This window comes from Callithrix jacchus, chromosome 7 (genome assembly GCF_049354715.1).
Source record: "Callithrix jacchus isolate 240 chromosome 7, calJac240_pri, whole genome shotgun sequence".
NCBI classification, from domain to species: domain Eukaryota; kingdom Metazoa; phylum Chordata; class Mammalia; order Primates; family Cebidae; genus Callithrix; species Callithrix jacchus.
Genome location: NC_133508.1, coordinates 108,257,527 through 108,281,179, shown reverse-complemented (window position 1 = coordinate 108,281,179; position 23,653 = coordinate 108,257,527). Strand labels below are relative to the sequence as shown.

General features: G+C 36.6%; 1 protein-coding gene across 1 annotated transcript in view; it reads left to right on the top strand.

Moving 5' to 3' along the window:
* The window catches only part of PTGER3 (prostaglandin E receptor 3), a 79,228-nt gene that overhangs the window by 32,670 nt on the left and 22,905 nt on the right, over window positions 1-23,653 (top strand). Inside the window, exon 2 of the mRNA XM_035251876.3 lies at window positions 3,110-3,289. Within this exon, the coding sequence (XP_035107767.1) occupies window positions 3,110-3,289 (180 nt within the window). The remainder of the gene's footprint in view (window positions 1-3,109; window positions 3,290-23,653) is intronic.

Here is a 23,653-nt window from a genome sequence, read left to right as displayed (position 1 = left end):
AAATGAATGCTAGGATTAAAAGTGTTCCAGGGGCAGAAAAGAGAAAGAATAAAGGCCAAAAGTGAGGAAAGAATAAAGGGATGTTCTAGACCAATGGACTATAGCTAGAGTTTGATGTCTGTGGGAGACAAGGCTGGAAAGGATAGTTTGGACAATTTTGTAAAGGGCTTTGAATACCAGAGTTGAATTTCTCTTTGGTGGACAATGGGAAGACATTGATGACTTTTTATTTGGAGAGGATTGGATCGCAGCTGGGATTGGATCTGCACCTGTGATGGGCAGATATCCATATACATTGCCTTAGTCTACTTGCCTTAAACAGCAGACATTTATTTCTGACAGTTCAGGAAGCTGAAGATTCTAAGATCAAGGTGCCTGCAGATTCAGTTTCTGGTGAAGGCTCTTTTCCTTTCTTCCAGACGTCTGTCTTCTTGCTGTGCCCCAAGTGGCTGAAGGAGAGACCTATGGGTTCTTCTCCCTCTTCTTATAAGGATAAAAATCCTATCATGAGAGCTCCACCCTCATGACTTCATCTAAACCTAATTACCTCCCAAAGGCCTCACCTCCTAATACCATCACATTAATACCTTCCTAATACCTTCCACATATAATTGGAAGGGAGGCACAAACATGCAGCTCATATATGTACCATCTGGGTGTCGGTTATTACCATAATTCAAATGAGAGGAAGACCTGAACAAGGATGAGAATGCAGCAAGAGCAAAAGGCATTGTAGAGGAGAGGGAAAGAAGAGTTCACAGACTCTGAGATGTTGAAAGAAAGTGCCATCACTGGAATTGTGGTTAAGTGGTTAAGGATGTTTTGGATGAGCAGAGATGTTGAATTCAATTTAAGTTATGTGACCTGAGGGCAGAACATAGAGATAAGTGCAAGCCCCATGAGAGAGAGATTAAGTTCAATACAAATGTACTGTGAGCAAAAAAAACACAAGCCACAGATAATGTAAAGTTTTCTAGTAGCTGCATTTTTTAAAAGTCAAAAGAAACAAGTGACATTAATTTGAATAATACATTTTATTTAATTCAGTCTATAGAAATATTATTCTATTATATAATCAATATAGTCTAACATTGCAATGTACTTTGGCCACATGTCAAGTACTCAGTAGCTGTGTAGGTCTAGAATGGTAAACGTAGGAGCCAGTTACAAAGTCAGCTCTTTTCTTTTTTCTTTCTTTTTTTTCTGAGACGGAGTTTTGCTCTTGTTGCCCAGGCTGGATCTTGCCCAATGGCGAGATCTTGGCTCACTGCAACCTTGGCCTCCTGGATTTAAGCAATTCTCCTGCCTCAGCCTCCAGAGTAGCTGTGATTACAGGCGCCTGCCACCACGCCCAGCTAATTTTGTATTTTTTTAGTAGAGATGGGGTTTCACCATGTTGGCCAGGCTAGTCTCAAACTCCTGACCTCAGGTGATCCACCTGCCTCGGCCTCCCAAAGTGCTGGGATTACAGGCATGAGCCACTGCACCCAGCCTAAAGTCAGCTCTTCTCTTTGCTTGTGAATGTGAACCCACGTTTAAGTTGTTCCTGCTTTTTTGCTATTATGAACAATGCTCATATGAAACAGTCATATACACAACTCTTGATGCAGGAATTCTGGACAGTATATTCCTAAGAGTAGTATCGCTGGGAAATAGCAAGTGAAATAGTGCCAATTTGTTTTCTAAGGTGGTTGTTCCACTTTACACGCTCACTAGTAATGTGTAAAAGAGTCCTCTCCAGCCAGGCGCGGTGGCTCACGCCTGTAATCCCAGCACTTTGGAAGGCCAAGGTGGGTGGATCACGAGGTTAGGAGATTGAGACTATCCTGGCCAACATGGTGAAACCCCATCTCTACTAAAAATACAAAAATTAGCTGGATGTGGGGGTGCACGTCGGTAGTCCCAGCTATTCAGGAGGCTGAGGCAGAAGAATCGCTTGAACCTGGGAGGCAGAGGTTGCAGTGACCTGAGATCATCTCAAAAAAAAAAAAAAGAGAGAGCGAGAGAGAGTCCTCACCTTATTCTGCATCCTCAGGAAGAGTACAGTCATATTTCTTCATTTTGATTAATTGAGCCAGTGTAAAATGGCTTTGTATTTTATTGTAATTTAAATGTTTTCTGATGATTACTAAGTTTGAACATTTTTCATTCAAATATGAATACCTATTATATAACACATGTACTGTCCTTTAAGTGTTGTATAATATATTCCTTCAAATATAAAAATTTGTTCTCTCACAAATACATATTATATAACTCACATACTGTCATTTGTATGTTGTATAATATGTTCTTTAAAATATAAAAATTTGTTGTTGCAAATACTTATTGAACATCTGCTATCTGCTACATATTGACCTAGGCACTTGTGGAAAAAAATAGTCCCAGATTCCTGCCATTGTGGAGTTTACATTCTAGTGTATGTTGGAGGGGGGCAAAGAAAAGTAAAATACTGTACATTTTATAGTGTTCGTAAACTTGGGTTTAAGTCTGACTCATATATTTCACCTCATTAAATCTTGGGTCCTGCAAATGTAAGAAGGAAGTGGTAATACTACCTATCGCATGTTGTTTACTAAATGCATATGAAGCACTTGGCACCATATCTGGTAAAAAGTAAGGATTCTGAATATATCAATGGCAATAATAATAATAATAACAATATTATTTTCCCCCTTTCTTGCTTCTACTTTTTCTTTAGTAATTTTTTTAGTTAGAGCTACTAAAAATTTAAGGTTAGTATATTTTGGTTGTTGTTGAAGTGTTGGCTCTCCTTTAGGTGAACTTGTGTTTTCTGTAACAAGCCATGACTTTGGCTTATTTTGAGATGTGTTATTTTCAAGCTTCTTAAATTCCAAGAACCAGGAGCCTGAAGACATGCATGTTTTAGAGAGCTACATCGTGTTGAATAGCCACAAGTGTGGGAAAATACCTAGGAATGTCATGTATAATTCAGGACTCTGATCTCTGAGTACAAGTGTTGCTTGAATTAATCATTTCAATCCAACAACCAATTTATTGAAAACTGACTATGTGCAAAGTACTGTGTAGAGGAGATGCATATGACCTTAACTAATCTTTGAAACAATTATTTGTCCCCCTTTCTTAGATAATGATGTTGAAAATGATCTTCAATCAGACATCAGTTGAGCACTGCAAGACACACACGGAGAAGCAGAAAGAATGCAACTTCTTCTTAATAGCTGTTCGCCTGGCTTCACTGAACCAGATCTTGGATCCTTGGGTTTATCTGCTGTTAAGAAAGATCCTTCTTCGAAAGTTTTGCCAGGTAGCAAATGCTGTCTCCAGCTGCTCTAATGATGGACAGAAAGGGCAGCCTATCTCATTATCTAATGAAATAATACAGGCAGAAGCATGAAAAAAACCACTTAACTTGCATGTGCACAGCTTTTGGTAACAAATATCGCTAAACCTTACTGTGAATTTAGGCATCTCTGGCATGCCACTGTTTATGCATTGAGTGGAATTTTTGCTATAAAGCTAAATGGTCTTAGAAACATAGAAAATCCCCTATGTGCCAAAAGTAGTGAAACACAAACAAGAGAAAATATATTAATAACAGTCTAGTGTTTTTGTTGAGTCTGCCATTTGTAGCTGAATATGTGATTAATTATGTGATGAAAACATTTTTTATAAACGATTTTGGTCTATTGGGGGAGCAGGGATGGCTGATATTCCAGTACACTGAATACTTGCGGAATTTAACCACATATATCATTAAAGACAAGGAATAGTAATGTGTTTTTCTTCAAAGATACTGCTGTGTTCGCTTTCATTGCCTCTTTCGCTTTTTCTCTGTCACTTTTTTCCTTCTTACAATAAAAAACATTTAGGGTTAAAAATGTATAATATATCCATAATATTCATTAATTCTGTTATTTAAGTATTGCTCAATTTAGCAAATTAGCTCCTAACCTTACAAAGTTTTAGTTGGATTGATAATTAGGTTTACTCTTTGTGTGAGTAAAAGCCAATTCCATTTGTTTGAAATATGGAGTTTGTGACTACCCAACTTGCTAATTATCCTTTCTTTTGCATATATTTTACTTTCCTATAAGCCTGAGGAAGATTCATGAAACTAACCTGTGAGAGTCATGAAGCGGTTTTTCAGAATGCTATGTAAGGACCAATTTGAGCACTAACTATATAGGTAGTCTGAATATATATTTGCCTTGATTTTTTTCACCAAAAGTGTTCTCTAGTCTTTTGACTTTTTAAATTCCAATACTGATCCCAAAACAAATAAATATTTGAAGATTCAATGAATACTTTCCACAGTTTGGCCTATTTATATAAGAAAATTAATAACATTGACCCCTCACAGCTCTTCTTCTGCCTGCTCCTCAAAGTGGCCCTATCCAAATATTTATTACTAAAATGTTTTTCCTACAGTCCACAAACCTCTATAGCTAAGCTTAACTTAGTTGTACACATGTAGATCACTACATTAAGTTCTGGGAATTACACTTCTTAAAAAAGTCTCCCTACCAAACATAGTAATTCTATAAGTTAGGCCTACACAATGCTTGTCATATTCTTTGGTGCATTCATTTTGTAAACCCATTAACTTTTATTGTGAAGATTTTCATTTGCAGTTCCTCGCACTGCTTTTCTAGCTTTTTAAAAGATTGAAATTTATTTATTCTTCTTGTAGTAACTGCATTTTTGTGTGTGTGTGTTTAGTGGTCATTTGGTAAATAATTAATTTCGATAGGCACAATATGTCTATCAGATTAATGTATACACCAGCCTATGTCAATCAGTACTAATCATTTTAAATGACATGCCAAATTGAATTTGAAGACAAAATCTACTGAGGGTACTTATATAATTCAGGATGGTTCTACTAATGTAAATTTTGGAAAAAGTGATAGTCTATACTAAAACCTCTCCATGCCATAGAATTGGATTATCCCATAGGTCACCTCATGGGGTATAACATAAAATACCTAGTTTTTTTAAAAAATGCACTTAAAAGACATAATAAAGAGGCCTTACCTCTTGGGTGGTCCTGTGACCGCAAGTTCTAATCAGGCACTGTGAATTTGAGTGGTGTGAGCATGATTTCTTCTAGCACCTCGTATAGCACCTGGAATATAGAAATTGTCCAATAAATATTTATTCAGTGAATCAATGAGCAGAAGTTTGCCAAAACTGAGTGCACATTGGCAAGGCACATATCCTGTGATTGAAGTGCTTCATGCCATTACAGTCCATCAGGCTGATAAAGTGAATTATTTTTGCTTATTTAATTACAGAATTTGAATTTATCTTCAAGGATGTAGTGCCATATTGCTGTACCACAAAGTGCTTTATTTATACTAATAATTTAGGAGACTGATACTTCCAAATGGTAATGGAGATTACTATCAAAAGAATATCACTTTTCATCAAACCACAAAAAATACAGAAAGGCAAAAGCCTGAAGCTTATCCTTAACTGCAAAATAAATTCCTGCCCAGGGGTTAAGTTTTAGGAAGGGATGAATGGCAGGTATTTTTGTTTTGTTTTGTTTTTTAATAAGCTTGAAAGGGAGGTGGAAAAGAGAGAAATTATGTAAACAGCATATGAGTTTTGTTAGCTAGGCATTTGCCAGTCTGGGGAAATCTGATAAGTAATGAAAATCCCAAATGATTTCAGCCTTTTCATGGTTGTTGAGGTTCAGTTTCAGAGATGTGCAGAGACTAGAGTAGTGGTTAGAAAGAGGACATATGTAGTCACAGCAGAGAACGTGTCTAAGTTTAATTTTACTGCCCTTCAAGTTCACTCTTACATGCTTAGTTTGTCCATATATATGTCTAATCAGAAAAATTGCATGTATAGATTATGACAATTCCTTGAACTTTGAAGCATTGGTTAAAAGACAATTAAAGGCCAAGAAAACCATGTGGGAAGAAGTAAGCGAATGGAATATATGTAAATATTTCTATATGGAATATATGTAGAAATATATGTAAAATTAGCAAGTGTCAATTTTACAAAATAGTGCTGATTTTCCAAACAATGAATTTACATACTATGCTGAGTAATAGAAGAGAATGATCACACATTATTTAATGAGAAGTTTATTTTTCAAATAAAATAAGTATGGTGAATGTCTTAAAAATATCTTGAAGTTGAAGAAACAAAATGAGTTATCTCAGTATTTACCAAATTAACCTCGTGCTCTATGTGTCCCAAGATATTGCAGGTAAATGTAAGTGTTTAATCATACCAGATTTAAACTAGTCTGAAATATTGAGTATACATATATTTCTACTTACACTTCTTTATTTTATGAAATATCTCTTTACTGTGTTGCAGAAAATAATTGTGAAACCTTATGTAAGTTAACTATGAAAGATCCTGATTGAGTGACAGGCAAACTAAAAATTAACAAACAGTATTTTAATAATGAGGTAACTCTGTGGCAGTATTCTAACATTGCATTTGCTAGTAGATTAGGCTTTTTATTTATACAATGCTTTTTATAATTTGTTCTTTTTGATCCCAAATTAATGATCGGCTTTCAACTTTCTCCACATCAGCAATCATTTAATAGTTCTTTTGGTTGAGATCAACTAAGAAAAAGAAAATAGAAAACTTCTGTGTTCTTTGAAATTTTAGACATACATAATATCTATTTCTTTTCATAATTTAATCCCAAAAGCTTCTCCTGCAATATACCAGATTCTAGGAGCTGAATAACACAAGAAGACTACAGAGTATTTATTATTACAAACAGAAAAAGCTTAATTTGAATAATTAAACTTTCTATTTTTAATCTATATAATAAGTATAAGCCATCAACAATGACAAATTTTCACAGCTGCTTATTTATTGCTTGTTTTATATGTTTATATATCTCAAAATCTGTTATAACTGAGGTCTTAAAAACTGTATGGAATTGTGCAACTGTGGCTTAGTCCATAAGACTGTTCTGTTCTCTAAGTTGCAATAAAATGCTGACACAGAGTGACAGATGTCTGTGATGTTCATGACATAGGTTATGATACAGCCAATTTACAAAATTCAATAATCCACGAAAACTCACATACGTATTTGTTAAGAAGCTGACATCAGTTCAGTATTATAAGAAAACCAACCAGGTGGTGATGACGATAGGAGAATTAGAGAAAATATTTTATTTGATATATTCTCTGTTTCATAATTCCTAAAATGAAGAGTCTATTTAAGGGTTATAATTTATACAAGTTTAGTCATATATCATTACATTATGATACTATAAGCAGACTGCATTATGATTCTTTAGAAATACAATTCAATCAGATATGTATCATATTCATTTATATGTCACACATTTTCTTTACTGAGAATAAACATTATTTTATTTTCAGAAGCTTTGTATCAATTAGTTTCATGTAATAAGCAATGCAAATGTCTACTAGATTACATATTTCTTCATTTGAAATTACACTGTTTTCGCCTAGTCCCCTTGACTCTACTGTGCTTATCCATTCTCTCATGGAGAGGAAGTAACAGACATATTTCCTATTGGTGAGGCTGGGTTTGTTTTTAAGAGGAGAGATAATAACTTCATATTTTTAATACACCCTAATAGGTGAAACAGATCAGAATCTGTTTTGTAGTAAGTCTGCTTTGTTGAAGAATTTATTATAAAAGTAAAGATAAGAAGGAAAGAGATCACCATCAGAAACAAATCAGCTTTTTCATGCTTTTTTGAGCATTTTGGAGATAATTCCACTTTTCAAGTTATTGTCATTCATGTGTTTCTTCAATACTATTTGTTAAATGCTTCAGAATTTGAATATTTTGATCCTTTAATTAAAATTAACCAAATATCTAGGCAAAAACCAGCCAATCACCAAACTTTAATAGTAATTCAAATATAGTTTCCTTATACAGTTTTCCATGTCGTAGAAATCAAAACTGTAATGTGAAGCGGGGCGAAATGCATGTGATTTACTAATACACTTCTGTGTTCTTTCTCCTTCTGAAAGGATACTTAGGTGGGTGGGGCAGAGAACATAGAAAAAGATATGATGGAAAACCTGTCCCTTTTCAACCTGTTAAACTTCTTCATCATTTTGGGCCAGGCCCTGGAAGCAAAGAGAGCAAGGGACTGACTGCATTTGTCTTTGCGTACTTGAGCATCAGTAGGGGAAAGTCCTGAGTGGCCAGGGGTCTTGTTGTCTGTAAAAGCAAATGATAAGTTCACTCAGGCCCTTACTGACTGCTGAACTCTCTTCCTTCCTCTTACTTGAATGAGAAAAAAATAGTTTTCCTTCTCCTCTTTATCAAATGTTTTTGTACAAATAGTATAAGCCTGTTTGAGCAAACCAATTAAAACAAGCACTGATTATTGTGATCTGTTTGTAACAAATGAATGTAAGTACTATTTACATAGTGTGCCTAAGGGGGAGTTGAAATCATTGGCACTTTAATCCATATTGTAAAGCTCAGTATTGAAAGCATAGTGTTCTTCACCTCTCCTCCTCAGTATCCATCCCTATATACTTGATTCAATGGAAAAGTCCGTTTTATCACGTCTGTGTAAAGCTTTTTGGATAGTCATCTTCAGTGTGTTTAAATATATCTTCTAGTATGTTTTAAAGGCTGGTCTTCAATATTGTGGAGACAAAAAATAAAAGAGCCTATGAAAAGTACATTAGACTTTTGTGGGCGTTCGAGTCATGGCTAGTCTGTGTATTTAATAAACATATGTTATTTATGTCGTGTTTGTCAATGGAAAATAAAGTTGAATGTTCTGAAATGTCCCTGTGTTGTTTTCCTGATGTCAACTCATGTCAGGAATATTTTACTTATAACTATGTTAACTATTTTGCTGAAATCTTATTTGATGTGCTTTGTCAAATAATAGCACAATGTAATGCAATAGCTCCATGCTATCTGGAAAAATTAGATCATTTTGTTTTATATTCCATAAATTAAACCATATATTTGTTATCAAATTATTGTTGATTTACTATAAATCGGAGATTTGCTCTTATCCCATTTTCGACATGAAGCTTATTTATTTTATAATCCCAAGGTTATTGTACTTAACACAAAGTACATTTATAAATTATTCTAAGCTTAGTCATTTTGATTTCTGGTGGATTTTGGTGTAATCTACAGGCAGCCAAAATAAGAATTGTCCTTGCTCATAGTCCAACCCTTTAATTGACTTGTACCTGAGTGTTGGAGTGAGCTAAGCCTTGGTGGATATGAATGCTGGGCCCCCTCAGCTACTTGTTCATGTACTTATTGAGGTCACTGTTGGTCTTCCTTCTTCAATAAAGAGAGACGTTCTGTCGAATGTAGATGCAAAGTCAAGTTCATTAAAAGTATCTCTCTTACTTCCTGAGAAAAAGTATTTAGGGAGAATTCTGTCCCTGGTTCCAGTCACATTGGGGTTCTAGGCCTAGGACCAGATCTTACTATCTCTACAATCTTCATTCTGTAGTATTTCAGGATAGGCAGAGATTTGTTAAAGTATACAAAAATCACAGCTAGATAAGAGAAATAAGTTCTAGTGTACTATGGTGCTGTAAAATGACTACAGTTAATGCTAATATATGGTTTCAAATAGCTAGAGGGAGGAAATTGAATGTTCCCTACACAAAGAAGTGATAAAGGTTTGAGATGATGTTGATACACTAATTATCCTGATCTAATCACTATATATTATACATACCAAAACATTGCTATGTACCTTGTGAATATGTACAATTATTATTTTATTAAAATAAATGCATAAATAAAATAAAGTCATTATGACTACTATGAGTATGGCTGACCCGAAATTTCCACCATTGTGCTGGTAAAGCTACAGGCCATGGGGTGAGACATTCCCCAGTTTCATGTCCTCAGAGGGCATGGGGCCAAATGTCCTAAGGGCCAGTGCGCTTGCTAGTATATCCTTAAGTAAATCCAATCTGGATGGATGTTGTCACGGAGAATCTAAGCCAGTTCTCCAGGCTTTCTTTTTTCTTCAACATGTATTTATTGCTTACGTATTATGTGCCAAGCTCTGGTAGGTACTAATACCCAAGGATTAATTAAAACAGCAAGCTCTCAATGAATTTATAACCTAGTAGGGAGAAAGAAAATAATCAGAGCTGCAATTAGAATAAGCACATGGTATCACGAGAATACATGGAAACGTGATGTCAACATACAAAGTATTCCTGTAGAAGGTGACATTGAATACACATTTTGGGGAAAGAAATAGGTATGAACCTGTAAAGGAAGGACACTGTAGGATACTTTTTCACTTCATTCTGTCCAAAGCATTACAATTTTCACATCTGGCAAATGGACTAAACTTTAGTGGCCCTGTGGGTAGTGTGAGTCTAAATAGAACCTACCTATATAACCTCTCAAGGTGATCAAAGTGGCATGGCTTTAGGGCAGGCTTTTTCAACACTGGCACTATTAACACATGGGACAGGTAATTCTCTGTCATGACGGCTGTCCTATGCATTGTAGGTTATTTAGCAGTGTCCCTGACTTCTACCCATGAGATGCCAGCAATGCCTCTCTAGTTGTGACAATCAAAAATATTCACGGACATTGCCAAATGTACTGTGGGTGATATAATTGCCCTAAGTTGGAACCTCTCTTAAGATAAAGGGCTATGGCCACTAAACAGTGCTGTGTACCCAAAGATTTGTGGGATGAGGCCACCTGTGGGGCCTTGGTCCAGATAGGCTCTGTTCTGGCATTTCCCGAGGCAGCAGGTACTAGAATGCCAGCTTGTGTCTGACTGCACAAAAATGTGATGCTACCACTACAACAATGCCTGGATCATCGCAAGCCCTGACCAGGCTCCATAGTCACATAAACCCATTCACAGATGAGTAGGTACAATTTCTTAGAAAGTATCATCTTTCTACTGATGCCTCCAATCTCTATTCTCATTTTTGATAAGAGGCCTTAGGATTTATATGTCTCTCAAATCGATACCTAAAGTGAATCCTTTTCTCCAAAGACTTTTTAAAAATCTCTTGTAACTACATCATTAAGTACACATTTCCAGACAATTCTCTCAGTAGGAGAAAACAAATTCATCAAACACTTATTTTAAATTAGATGTTTGCATAGTCTGTATAACAAAGCTGCAGAAGCTTCATTTTAGCTGAAAGATAATTTTTTATCAAAGGACAAATATTGGGCAACGTCTCTTGACAAGCTTTTGCCTTTCTGAGTTCATGGATGTCTTCAGTTCCTCAGGTCTAGAGTTATTATCATACATTTTGATAGCAGAGTTCAGGTCATGATCTCTATAACTGACACTCCTGAAACCTATTGTTTGTATCAAATGGGAAGATGAATTTAAGCACCACACCAAAAACCAAAATCTGACCCAAAAAGTACAATTAAAATGAGGGAACTAATCTGTTACCTGTAAGTTTCTGAGACCAAGTAAAAAAAGACTATGGAGAATCAGTGTTCATGCATAATATTCTTACACAGTTTTTAAAAGAAGGCTTTGAATATAACATACAAGGTTGTTTAAATCTGATTTTGCAAAGAACATTGAGAGAAAATAATTCTGAAATCCACAGTTGAGGCCATTTTAAGTTATATTCAATTAGAAAGAATAGTGGTTATTAATCATTTTAGGATCAATGACCCTTTTGAGAAACTGATGAAAGGTATGTGGTACTCCCACAAAAAGTAAAGAGGATTTCTGCACAGTGTCAGAAATTGTACAGACCTGCCAAAGTCTATCTATAGACCTCTTGGGCATTTATGCACACAGGTTAAGAAATCTTTTTGTGAGAGTCTCTGTGATTTAAGGAACTGCAGAGGTTTCCATGTTTGGTTAGGAAGTTCAAACTGAAAACTGGAACCAAGTCAATGTAATTACTTCCCGGTGAATGCCAAAATCCCTAGACATCTGACTATATGCCCATAATAGTAAAGCAATGTGATTGGAGTAGAATTATTATAAGAAACTGTAATGATTTTTTTCTAAATGTTGCTATCATGTGATGATAAGGAATAACACAATTCAACCTGAGGGGAGCAATATAGGTTACCCACCCCAAAACAGGTTGAAAGTGAAAGACCCAATTTTAACAGTATATTACAAGTCATCCATGACGCAGTTGCCTTACAATAAAGAGGTTGTTTTAGTTTTGCCTTGTGCTGGCCCAGCAAGAGAGATCTATAATGTAGTTATTTAAAAATCAACACAAAGGTCATCTACCCACCTCCCTGGAGAAATACAATCTCCTATACACAAGAAAAGCTACATGGTTAAAATGTAACATTATGATACTAGGATATATTTATAGACACATACCTATTTATACTTCTACAGGCACTAAATTTGTGCATTGCTGTTCAGAATGCAAGTGGCAGGGATGACCTTATTGATTGAATCTTTGAATAAGAATGCAAGGCATGCACTCACAGACCTTCTTACAAATGTATAATTAATAATGCTGTAAGCCAACCTTTAAAGCTATTAGTAGAATGTCTTAGTGATGTTTATAGTTTGCATCTCTCTGAAGAGAAAAGTGCAGAGCAATGAATGACATGTATTATTTCATTTATCTTGCCTTATTGAAGAAGATGGAAATGAAACCTTAGAGCATTGATGTATTTTTCAATCATAAATAGCGCTTTGATACCAAAGTATCCTACATTCTGGATGTGTGTGCATGAATTGGATAGATATACATCATGTGCATGATATTACAAGTTGATTTTAATGAGTCGGCAGTAGTCCATGAATTGGAGTCTTTTTAGAAGATCCACGAAGAGCTGTTTTTAGAGGAAAAGGAATTGCCCTTTGTTATTTTCAACATTTCTTGACCATTTAATTTTTTTGCCCAACATTTTTATTTTAAGAATTAAGGGGACAGAATGGATTTTTACTTGAAATATTTTGGAGAAATAATATTGGTATATCACCAAGAGTAATCATTGCCTTAAAGGTTGGGCAGCTCTAATTAAATATTCATGACTCTTATCCCTGTCCCAGATTTTCTCCCACTGTGTCCATATTGAATATTCCTGTGACTATTCATTCAAACTATTAATAATTCAAAGCTGAACTAATTCATTTATTTTGGCCATATGTAATTTAAAATATTTAAAGTATTTTTCAAATACAGTCTTTTTACAAAAGTGCTCTCTAAAGTTTTGTGTGTCATAATGAAAGAGAAAATGTTCTACACTGGACAAGGAGTCAGACAGAACACCTTGGTCCAATTATTTGATTTGTTATTCACTGGTTATTTGCCCTTAACAATTTATTAAACTTATCTGAATAAACTTGAATTTTCTTACCAGTGTAAGATTGTTTCAATTAAGTGAGATAATGAAAATAAGGACACTTTTTTTTAAGTTGTAAAACAAATCACATAACATTTTTTCTAAAGTTTATTGAGGAACATGACAAATAAAAACTGTGTAATCTGTGTAATGTGATTACTTGATGTATACACATGTATATGTATATACATATAGACATGCATATATCTCACATATATAGTGAAATGATTACTATAATCAAATTTGTTAATGTATTTGTCACTTCACATAGGTTACTATTTTTGTGTGCATGATAAGAACACTTAAGATCTGTGCTAGCCAATTTTAAGTATACGATACAGTATTATTAACTATAGGCAACCATGCTGTATCTTAGGTCTCCAGAAATTATTGATTCTGCATGACGAAAACTCTGTACTTTGTGATTAACATCTCCACATTCCCTGATCCTATAGCCCCAGGCACCCACCATTCTACTTTCTACTTTCATGAGTTTAACTGTTTTAAATTCCATATATAACAGAGATAATACAGTATTTATCTTTTTGTGCCTGGCTTATTTTACTTAAAAATATACTCCAGGTTCATTCATTTTGTCACAAAGAATGGGATTTCCTTCTTAAAGTCTGAATAATATTTAATTTTATCTATCTATCTACATTATATACAAATAAATATATAAAATTGGGCCTTTGTAGCTGTGGATTATAAATCCATGGATTCAAGCAATCACAGATCAAAAATACCAAAAACTAAACAAATGAACAAAAAAGCTGCATCTGTATTGAAGATGTACAGACTTTTTTCTTGCCATTATTCCCTGAAAGTACAGTATAATAACTAAATACATAATGATAGATGTTTTCAGTAATCTAAAGATGATTTAAAGTATATGGGAGGATGCACATAGATTATATGCAAATGGTACACTATTTCATATCAGGTGCTTGAGCATCCATAGATTTTGGTATCCATGGGAAGAACTGGAACTAATCTCTCCCCAAACAATTGTGGAATGACTGAAAACATACAATTTATAAAAATATAATGGAATATTATTTCTACGTAGATAGATAGAAAGATAGATAAACAGTTAGATGGTTTGGATATTTGTCTTCTCCAAATCTCATATTGAAATTAGACTCCCAATGTTGGAGGTGAGGCTTAGTGGGAGGTGTTTGGGTCATGAGGGTGGATCCTTCATGAACGGCTTGATGCCATTTCAGGGTAGAGTGACTTCTTGCTTCATTAGTTCACATGAGAGCTGGTGTTTCAAAAAGCATGACACCTCACCTCATCTCTTGCTCCCTCTCTTGCCACATGACATGCCTGCATCCCCTTTGCCTTCTGCCATGATTGGAGGTTCTCTGAAGCTCTCAACAGAAGCAGATGCTGGCATCATGCTTCTTGTACAGTCTTCAGAACCATGAACCAAATAAAGGTCTTTACTATAAATTATCCAGCCTCAGCTATTCCTTTATAGGAGCACAACAAGGACTAACACTGTGTATATATGTAAAATTATGTTACTCATTTTTTGTTACTGAGTCATTTGAGCTTCTTATACATTTTGGATATTAAGCCCTTATCAGATGTATTGTTTCCAAATATGTTCTCTCATTTTATATGTTGTCTCTTCACTGTTATTATTATTTTTGCTGTGCAGAGGACTTTTAGTTTGATGCAATACCATTAGTTCATTTTTGCTTTTGTTGCCTATGCTTTTTTTTTTTAACTGTACTTTAGGTTCTGGGGTACATGTGCAAATCATGCAGGATTGTTGCATAGGAACACACAGAGCAACATGGTTTTCTGCCTCCATCTCCCCATCACCTACTTCTGGCATTTCGCCCCGTGGTATACTTCCCTGACCCTGACCTCGCCACCCCCCCGCTGTCCCTTCCTTGGCCCTCCCCAACAGACCTCAGTGTGTGATGCTCCCCTCCCTGTGTCCATGCGTTCTCATTGTTTAATACCAGCCTATGAGTGAGAACATGCGGTGTTTAATTTTCTGTTCTTGTGTCAGTTTGCTGAGAATGATGGTTTTCAGATTCATCCATGTTCCTGCAAAGGACATGAACTCATCATTTTTTATGGCTACATAGTATTCCATTCCTTGTCCAGTCTATTGTCGATGGGCATTTGGGTTGGCTTTAGGTCTTTGCTATTGTAAACAGTGCTGCAATGAACATTCGTGTGCATGTGTCCTTATAGTAGAACGATTTATAGTCCTTTGAATATATGCCCAGTAATGGGATTGCTGGGTCAAATGGAATTTCTATTTCTAGGTCCTTGAGGAAGCACCACACTGTCTTCCACAATGGTCAAACTATCTGAGATATATCTCTGCAGAGATATCCACTGTGAGTCTGATGGGCTTCCCTTATTGGGTAAACTGATATTTCTCTCTGGCTGCCCTTAGCATTTTTTCCTTCATTTCAACCCTGGTGAATCTGATGATTATGTGTCTTGGGGTTATTCTTCTTGAGGAATATCTTTGTGGTGTTCTCTGTATTTCCTGGACTTGAATGTTGGCCTGCCTTGCTAGGTTGGGGAAGTTCTCTTGGATAATATCCTGAAGAGTGTTTTCCACCTTGGATTCATTCTCTCCATCACATTCAGGTACACCTGTCAAATGTAGATTAGGTCTTTTCACATAATCCCATATTTCTTGCCGGTTTTGTTCACTTCTTTTCACTCTTTTTTCTCTATTCTTGCCTTCTCATTTTATTTCATTCAGCTGATATTCAATCTCTGATAACCTTTCTTCCGCTTGGTTGATTCGGCTATTGAAACTTGTGCATGCTTCATGGAATTCTCATGCTGTTTTTTCAGCTCCAACAAGTCATTTATATTCTTCTCTAAGCTGTTGATTCTAGTTTTATCTCATCTAACCTTTATTCTAGGTTCTTAGTTTTTTTGCATTAGGTTATCACATGTTTTAGCTCTGAGAAGTTTGTTATTACCCACCTTCTGAAGCCTGTTTCTGTCAATGCCTCAGATTCATTCTCCATCCATCTTTGATCCCTAGCTGGTGAGGAGTTGTGATCCCTTGGAGGAGGAGAGGCATTCTGGTTTTTGGTGTTTTCATCTTTTTGTGCTGGTTTCTTCTCATCTTAGTGGCTTTATCTACCTGTGGTCTTTGTAGATGGTGACTTTTGGATGGGGTCTCTGAGTGGACATACTTTTTGTTGATGTCGAAGCTATTTCTTTCTGCTTCTTAGTTTTCCTTCTAACAGTATGGCCCCTCTGCTTCAGGGTTGCTGGAGGTCCATTCCAGACCCTGCTCACCTGGGATTGCCTGTGGGGGCTGCAGAACAGCAAGGGTTGTCACTGGTTTCTTCCTCTGCTAACCTCATCCCAAAAGTGTACCTGCCAGATGTCAGCCTGAGCTCTCTCCTTTAGGAGGCATCTCTTTGGGTATATGGGGGTTGGGTAGTTGCTTCAGGAGACAGTCTGTCCCTTATAGGAGCTCAAGTGCTGTGCTGGGAGCTCCACTGTTGCCTGCAGAGCTGCTGGGCAGGTACCTTTAAGTCTGTTGCAGCTGAAATCATAACTGCCTCTTCTCCCAGGTGCTCTGTCCTAGGAAGGTCAGCTTTATTTATAAGTTCCTGTCATGCTGCTGCCTTTTTTCATAGATGCCCTGCCCTTCACAGAGTAGTCTAGTCACAATCTGCCAACAGAGGTGTTGCTGAGCTGCTGCCAGCTCTGCACAGCTGCTGTGTGTACTGCCTTGGTAGTGATGGACTGCCTCGATAGTGGGGGACTGCCTCAGTAGTGGGGGACACTCTTCCCCCCACTGAGCTGGACGGTCCTGGGTCCAGCTGTGCTTGCTGCAAAACTCTCAATCCAGAGCGTTTTATATTGCTTGTTTTGTGGGTGTGCCACCTGCTGAGCCAGGTCACCTGGCTCCCTGTCTCAGCCCCTTCCCTTTGAGTTGAGTGGGCAGCTCTGTCTCCCAGGCATTCCAGGTGCCAGTCAAAACGGCTGCCCAGACTTGTGTGAGTTCTGTGCGCCGACACGGCACTGGCTGAAACTGCCAGGCTGAAAACTCTTGGCGCTTTTCAGCCTGGGAATCTCCTGGTCTGTGGACAGTGAAAACTTGTTTGGAAATGCAGTGAGCACTCACCCTCTGTGCTGTTCTTGCTGGGAACTGCACTCTGGAGCTGTTCTTATTAGGCCATCTTGGATCTCCCTTGACACTTTTTTTTTAAGAGATAGGGTCTTACTCTGTCCCTAAGGCTGGAGTGACATGGTGTGATCATAACTCATTGCAACCTCAGCCTCCTGGGCTTAGGTGATCTTCCCACCTCAGCTTCCCCAGTAGCTGGGACTACAGGAATGGGACATCTCACTAGACTTACTTAAAAAAAATGTTTTACTGTTTTTAGAGACAGGTATCACTATGTTACCCAGGCTGGTCTTAAACTCCTGGCCTTAAGCAATCCTCCTGTCTTAGTCTCCAAAGTGCTGGGGTTACAGGTATGAGCCTTTGCATCCAGTAATGACACCTGAAAGTGCTATAAAAGTGGTTAGTGTTACTTTATTATCTTCATTCCATTAATGGAACAATATTAGAGAATTAATTATAATTGTTCTCATCTCAAGTTTAGTACAGGCTTCCCAGTTTAGTATTGGGCAATTGCACATTCTCTAGAGCACACAAGTGGCATTAGAACACTGGTTCTTGAGGCAGGATGTGTGATCTTGGGAAAAATACACAGCTTCTTTTAGGCTTAGTACCTTATCTGTAAAATAAGGGTTGATATTTCTATGTGGTATCTTCTAACTGAAAAACCATGATCCTTCTTTCTCTCTGGAAATGTCATGAAGATAGTCTTGTCAGCTAAACACAGACAAGGTTTTTTCTTCTGAGTCCTAGAAAACAGCTCACAGGAAACCTCTATGAGACAAAAATAGCAAGACTCAAAAGTGTAGATTTTTTATTTCCTCCAAAAAGAAATTTCAGGTTCCCACTCTCTCTCCTGAAAGAGATTGATTTTCTTTTCTGAACCAAATTGCAAAATCCTTGAATACAGAAACTATGCCTCCCATTTACTGAGATTTTATGCCTCCCTTTGCTCTACTCCTCATCCTAACTACTAAATCCTATGCCTTTAGTTGATAAATAATGGATATTTATTTATTTATGGCTAAGGAACTATTGTAACAAAGAGTAAATTACCTAGATTTTATACACTTGTGCTTATTTGTGTGTGTGTGTATGTGAAGGCGAGAGAGAGAGAAAGAGAGAGGAATCTGTCATACTTCAAATGTGTATTTCTTTTCTTAAGTTGTTTTCATAAATTTTTATTAAAATATTATGTGCATCTCTTTAAAAAGTCAAATAGTGCTGAAAGGTTTATCGTGCATGAAACTCACAGTCCTCATTCTAACCCTACCCCTACACCACCCGCTTTCCAGTGGCTACTCCTTTCAGCTTATTTTTTCACTGCTTTTTCTAGCAAAATGTACCACCATAATTTTAAATAATATATTGTTATCTTATGCTTAATCAAGTTTATAGACATTATATGTTGATTTTCTATTTTGCTGGATTTAGCTGTCTCCCCACCCATTCTCCCATTATAGTTATAACCGACTTTTCTTCACTCAACATTCAACGTTTGCATTTTTATTATGATGAAAATATCCTTCACTGATGAATCAGTAGTACTGTGATTCTTTTCTTGAATACGCTTCTCTTTTTTCTAGAGTTACAAACCCATCAAGGTTTAAATTTGCATAACTTTGCTTTGGGACAATGGCTAAATCTTAAGTCTTCCAAGTGCCCAAACCTATCTGATAATCTTTACCCACTTTGGGAGTCTGACATTTTTTTGGTTTTCTCTGCTATTCATCCTTTTGCCTCTTTTTTGTAATTGAGATCTCTTTCTCTAGATCCCCTGTCTTCTTCCTTCTTGAATTATTCACTGATTTTGACCATACCTGCTTTAAAATGAGCTTCTTAATAGTAAAGAATGTTAAGTAACCAAACTCCTAGAAATGGAGAGAGAATGATTTCAGGGACATATGAACACTAACAAAATTTTAAAGAAACTTGAATTGGTGATAATGACAATAGTGGCAGATGCCATTTTATGAGCACCTACCCTTTTCATATGTTATCAAGTTATCATATCAATGACACAGGTAGGTGTTATTAGCACTTTCCAGATGAGGAAACTGGGATTTATGGAAGATAAGCCACTTGACCAAAATCAACAAGAGTTAGTGAGACATAAACCTGGGGTTCACACCTGATTTGGGGTTAGAATATAACCATTGTGTAATTTCTGAGCAAATTAGTTTCATAAGCTTCAAGTTTATCTTTGAGGGTTTGTTTAAAGCCTCATGGGAGAAAGGCTTTGACTCTATTTTTTATTGGACATTTTCAAACCACCAGAAATAATTATGGGGAGCAGTGGTGAGGCAGCTTTTCTAAGAGCGCTGATTAGATTAAGCAAACAAGATTCTCAGCAAAAAATGTGAAGGTCCATATGTCCAATCTAGGCATGTGCACATGACTGCAAACATTTAGATCCTTCCTTGTTTGATGCTGGACCACTTCGGCAGTGGAGAGACTATTGGTTGCCTGGCAGCAGATGTTGTACAGAAGGTCTGCACTTCTACTTCTACACAGGCCTGCGGCTTTTGCTAACACCAAGGGTTTATCACAATTTGGGTTACGAAGGATACATCTCTTTTGGCTCTATTGGTTTTGTTTCTTTTTTTTGTTTTTCCTTTTCACTTCCTCTCTGACTTGTAACTTGGTAGGATGCTTACTGAAAAGCAGAAGGTACTTGTGCTTCCTAGTTACAGAGGGACTCCTGAGAGACTGTAGAAAATTCAGGACCTAGGGCAGATGATTTGTCATCAGTGAAGCTATTCTGATTATTATCTCTCCCTGCTTAATTTTGAAATTTGCTGTAGCTTCTTCTGGGAAAATCCAATGCAGTTTCAGAGTGGAGCACATTTTGTCTTCACAGAAAGAAAAATTCTTGCAACCCTCTTTTTGAGTTTTCCATCCTTTGTTGCTAACAGGTGAAATCTATTTGGTGCATTTGATATTTTATTCATTCACCAGTTTTCCCCTCAACTGACTGCTCTCTGATTTCCACAGAACTGATTAGAATAGTGCAAAACATTTTGTGCAAGGAAACAAAATCTCAGCATCTCCAAACTCTAATTCTATTCCTATCACTAAAGGAATTCAGAACACAACCTATCCATAGGTATATAAACTTGAAAAATTTGTACATCTTGGTGTTTATCTCTTGTCTCATTTTGTACATTGTCTTTGGAATATTTCTGTGTAAATGTGACAATAGTCAACAGTTTTCAGGCACCTCAGGGGTCCACTGACATTTATATGAATGAATTCAACCCAATCACATGATATATATCAAACCTATTATATGTATATATTTTAAGTTTCATAACCAAGAGATGCATACTTTATTTATTTATGTTATTTTTATTTTTTGGGAGACAAAGTGTCTCACTTTGTCACCCAGGCTGGAGTGCAGTAGTGCAATCTCTGCTTACTGCAACCTCCACTTCCCGGGTTCAAGCGATTCTCCTGCCTCAACCTGCTGAGTAGCTGGGATTACAGGTGTGTGCCACCATGCCCAGCTAATTTTTGCATTTTTAGTAGAGACGGGGTTTTATTGTGTTGATCAGTCTGGACTCAAACCCCTGACCTCAAGTGATTTGCCCTCCTTGGCCTCCCAAAGTGCTGGGATTACAGGCATGCACCACCACGCCTAGCCAAGAAATATACTTTAAAGCATAGAAACAAATGATTCAGTAAATTTAGGGAAGCGTTTAAAGTTTAAAATAATTATAAGGAACCAATACCATTACATAAACAGGGAAGTTTTTTTTCATCTTTTTTTAAATCAACAATAAAATTATTCTTAAAGACATTATTTTGTCTCAGAGAGTAAAATAGAATAGGTCATTCGTCTTAGGTAAGTCAAGCCTAATTACTACTTACCTATTCAACATGATCCTTAACAGGGTAAAATAGTTACATCTCCTTTAAAGCACAAAACCTGACACTCACATCTTTGTTGGAAATGCTGAGATTTCTGGCATCATTAATTGCTCCCTGAAGGCATCATTTCAGTGTCCCACTGCAAACTAAAGGTTTATAGCATCAATAAGGAAGGCAATGAGTAGCCTTATGGAAGGGATTTGGGGATTTAAAGATATAAATGTGAAGTATGGTTCTTGACTTACCACCTGTGTGACTGAATAGGTTTTAATCTCTTTCAGCCTCTGTTTATCGTCTATAAATTGGAGATAACAACACCTATTTCGCAAGGTAGCAAGGAAATGAGATATATTATTGTGTTGAGATTATGTATATATCTCATTTCCTTGCTACCTTGCGAAATAGGTGTTGTTGTCTTCCTTGCCCAGTAGGATCTCAATCACTTATATACAATATCAACACCAAATAACACCAATTGGCTTTCCAGAAATATATTTAGGAGTTATATTAGTTGAATTGCGATAACAATAAAATAATATTATAGTCAAGACTTATAAAAGTATTTTATAGTTTCTAAGCATTTTAGCATCTGTAGTTTTATTTGATCAAACTTTTTAGTTACATAGGGAGTATTGTTATTATTTCTATTGTATAAAAAATTAAGACTAAGACATATATCAATATATTATATTGTTATTATAATTGTTACTTGTCAATTAAAATAATTTTAAATTATTTTAAAGAACGATTAAGGCTAGGTGTAGTATTTGGACTCTAGAGTGCAAATACTTCACCTCAAATATTACTTCTACACTTGCTGTGGAGTGAATTTCTTACTCCTTCTAAGCTTCAGTTTTCTCATTTGAATAATGGAGATAGTGGAGTGCCCTCAACTATCTCAAGAGCAGAGAGTTAGAGAGGCCTTTAATACTTCCCCAGTGCCCACTGTACAAAGCCCAGAAGCTTTAATTTGTTCAAAGTTCTCAGTGAACTAATCCCAGCCTGTGATTCCAATTATTTTCTGGCAACACTGATCCCAGCCTTTTTTGAATCCTTTCCCCAAACACATTATGCACATTCACAATTCTGTTTCTAGTATTTACTTTACTTAAATGTTAATTTCAATGGAGAAAATTCTACTCATTCATTAAAGCCCAGCTCAAACGACACCTACCCTAAGAATTGTTTCCTTATGCCTGATTCAGAATTCCCGACTCTCTCCTTTGTACATCCATAAGCACCTCATTTATGCCTCGGTGATTACTTCTCACTTCTCTACTTGTATGACAGTGAGCTGTGAGTGCTCCTAGCTCCCCCACGGTATTGTTACCTTCTTGAATTAAAGACACATCGTTTTAATCTTAGTGCCCCAGTCCCTCCCACTTCCTCTCCTCCCCAGACCTTCAGCTTCCAAGAAAGTGAAGGCTTTGAAGTATAGACACATAGTAGACACAGAAATATTTATTAAATTGATTTTAATGACCAAACAAAACAGTACAAATCAAAAAAATGCAATGATGCCCAAGAAGAGGATTTAGTTTAAAAAAATTAAGGTTTACAGACTTACCACATTGATAGATACAGCATATATTACATATTTCTGTAAATGGTTAACTGTAATTAGGGACTAAAATTAGAGATAATGGCATCCAAACTTTTGGCATGCCTATTATTTAGAATGCCTCTTTTTCCATCCCAGTAAAGGTCTCTTGATGTCACCACTGGACAGAATATTAAATTGGATGGACTACTAGTCTTAGTGAGTGGAATACTTCTTATATTCTTATATTAAGTTTCTGAGGTGATGCAAAGGGAAGATAGTGTTTGCATTAATTCAGATACCTGCTATGGCCCTAGCTGGAGAATGGCCAGGCTGAGAGGTGAGCATCCAGGCTAGAAGAAAGAAGGTTAGCTGTGGTTGGCAGGAGCAGAGCAATTGGCAAAGAGCAGAGCAACGTTTGGCCACAGGGTCTAAACCCACATCCCTGCTCCCAGCCCTTTTGGCAACATGGCTATGAAGTCAGAGTCTGATAAAGAGTGAAAAAACACTTTCCTTCCAAGAATCAAGAGCCTTTCAAAAAACTTCTGACCACCTCCTTTTGATGTACAAGGAAATTGAACAGGGTTTTTATCTGTACATATTTAGCAATTCTTTTTTGCTTCCTGCCATGCGCTCATATCACTAGACTCCAGTTTCTCCATCAATTCTTCTTGTTCACTACATCCCTTATTCCCTCAGTCAGTCAGTTTGTATTCAGCTTCTAATTTTTGCTTATTACTATATTTAACCACAATGAGGAGGTAAATGCCCTTGAAGAGTAAAGCATGCAAATAACACATCTCAAAGACTGGAAAACTCCAAAGCACACCTAAGCAGCCGCC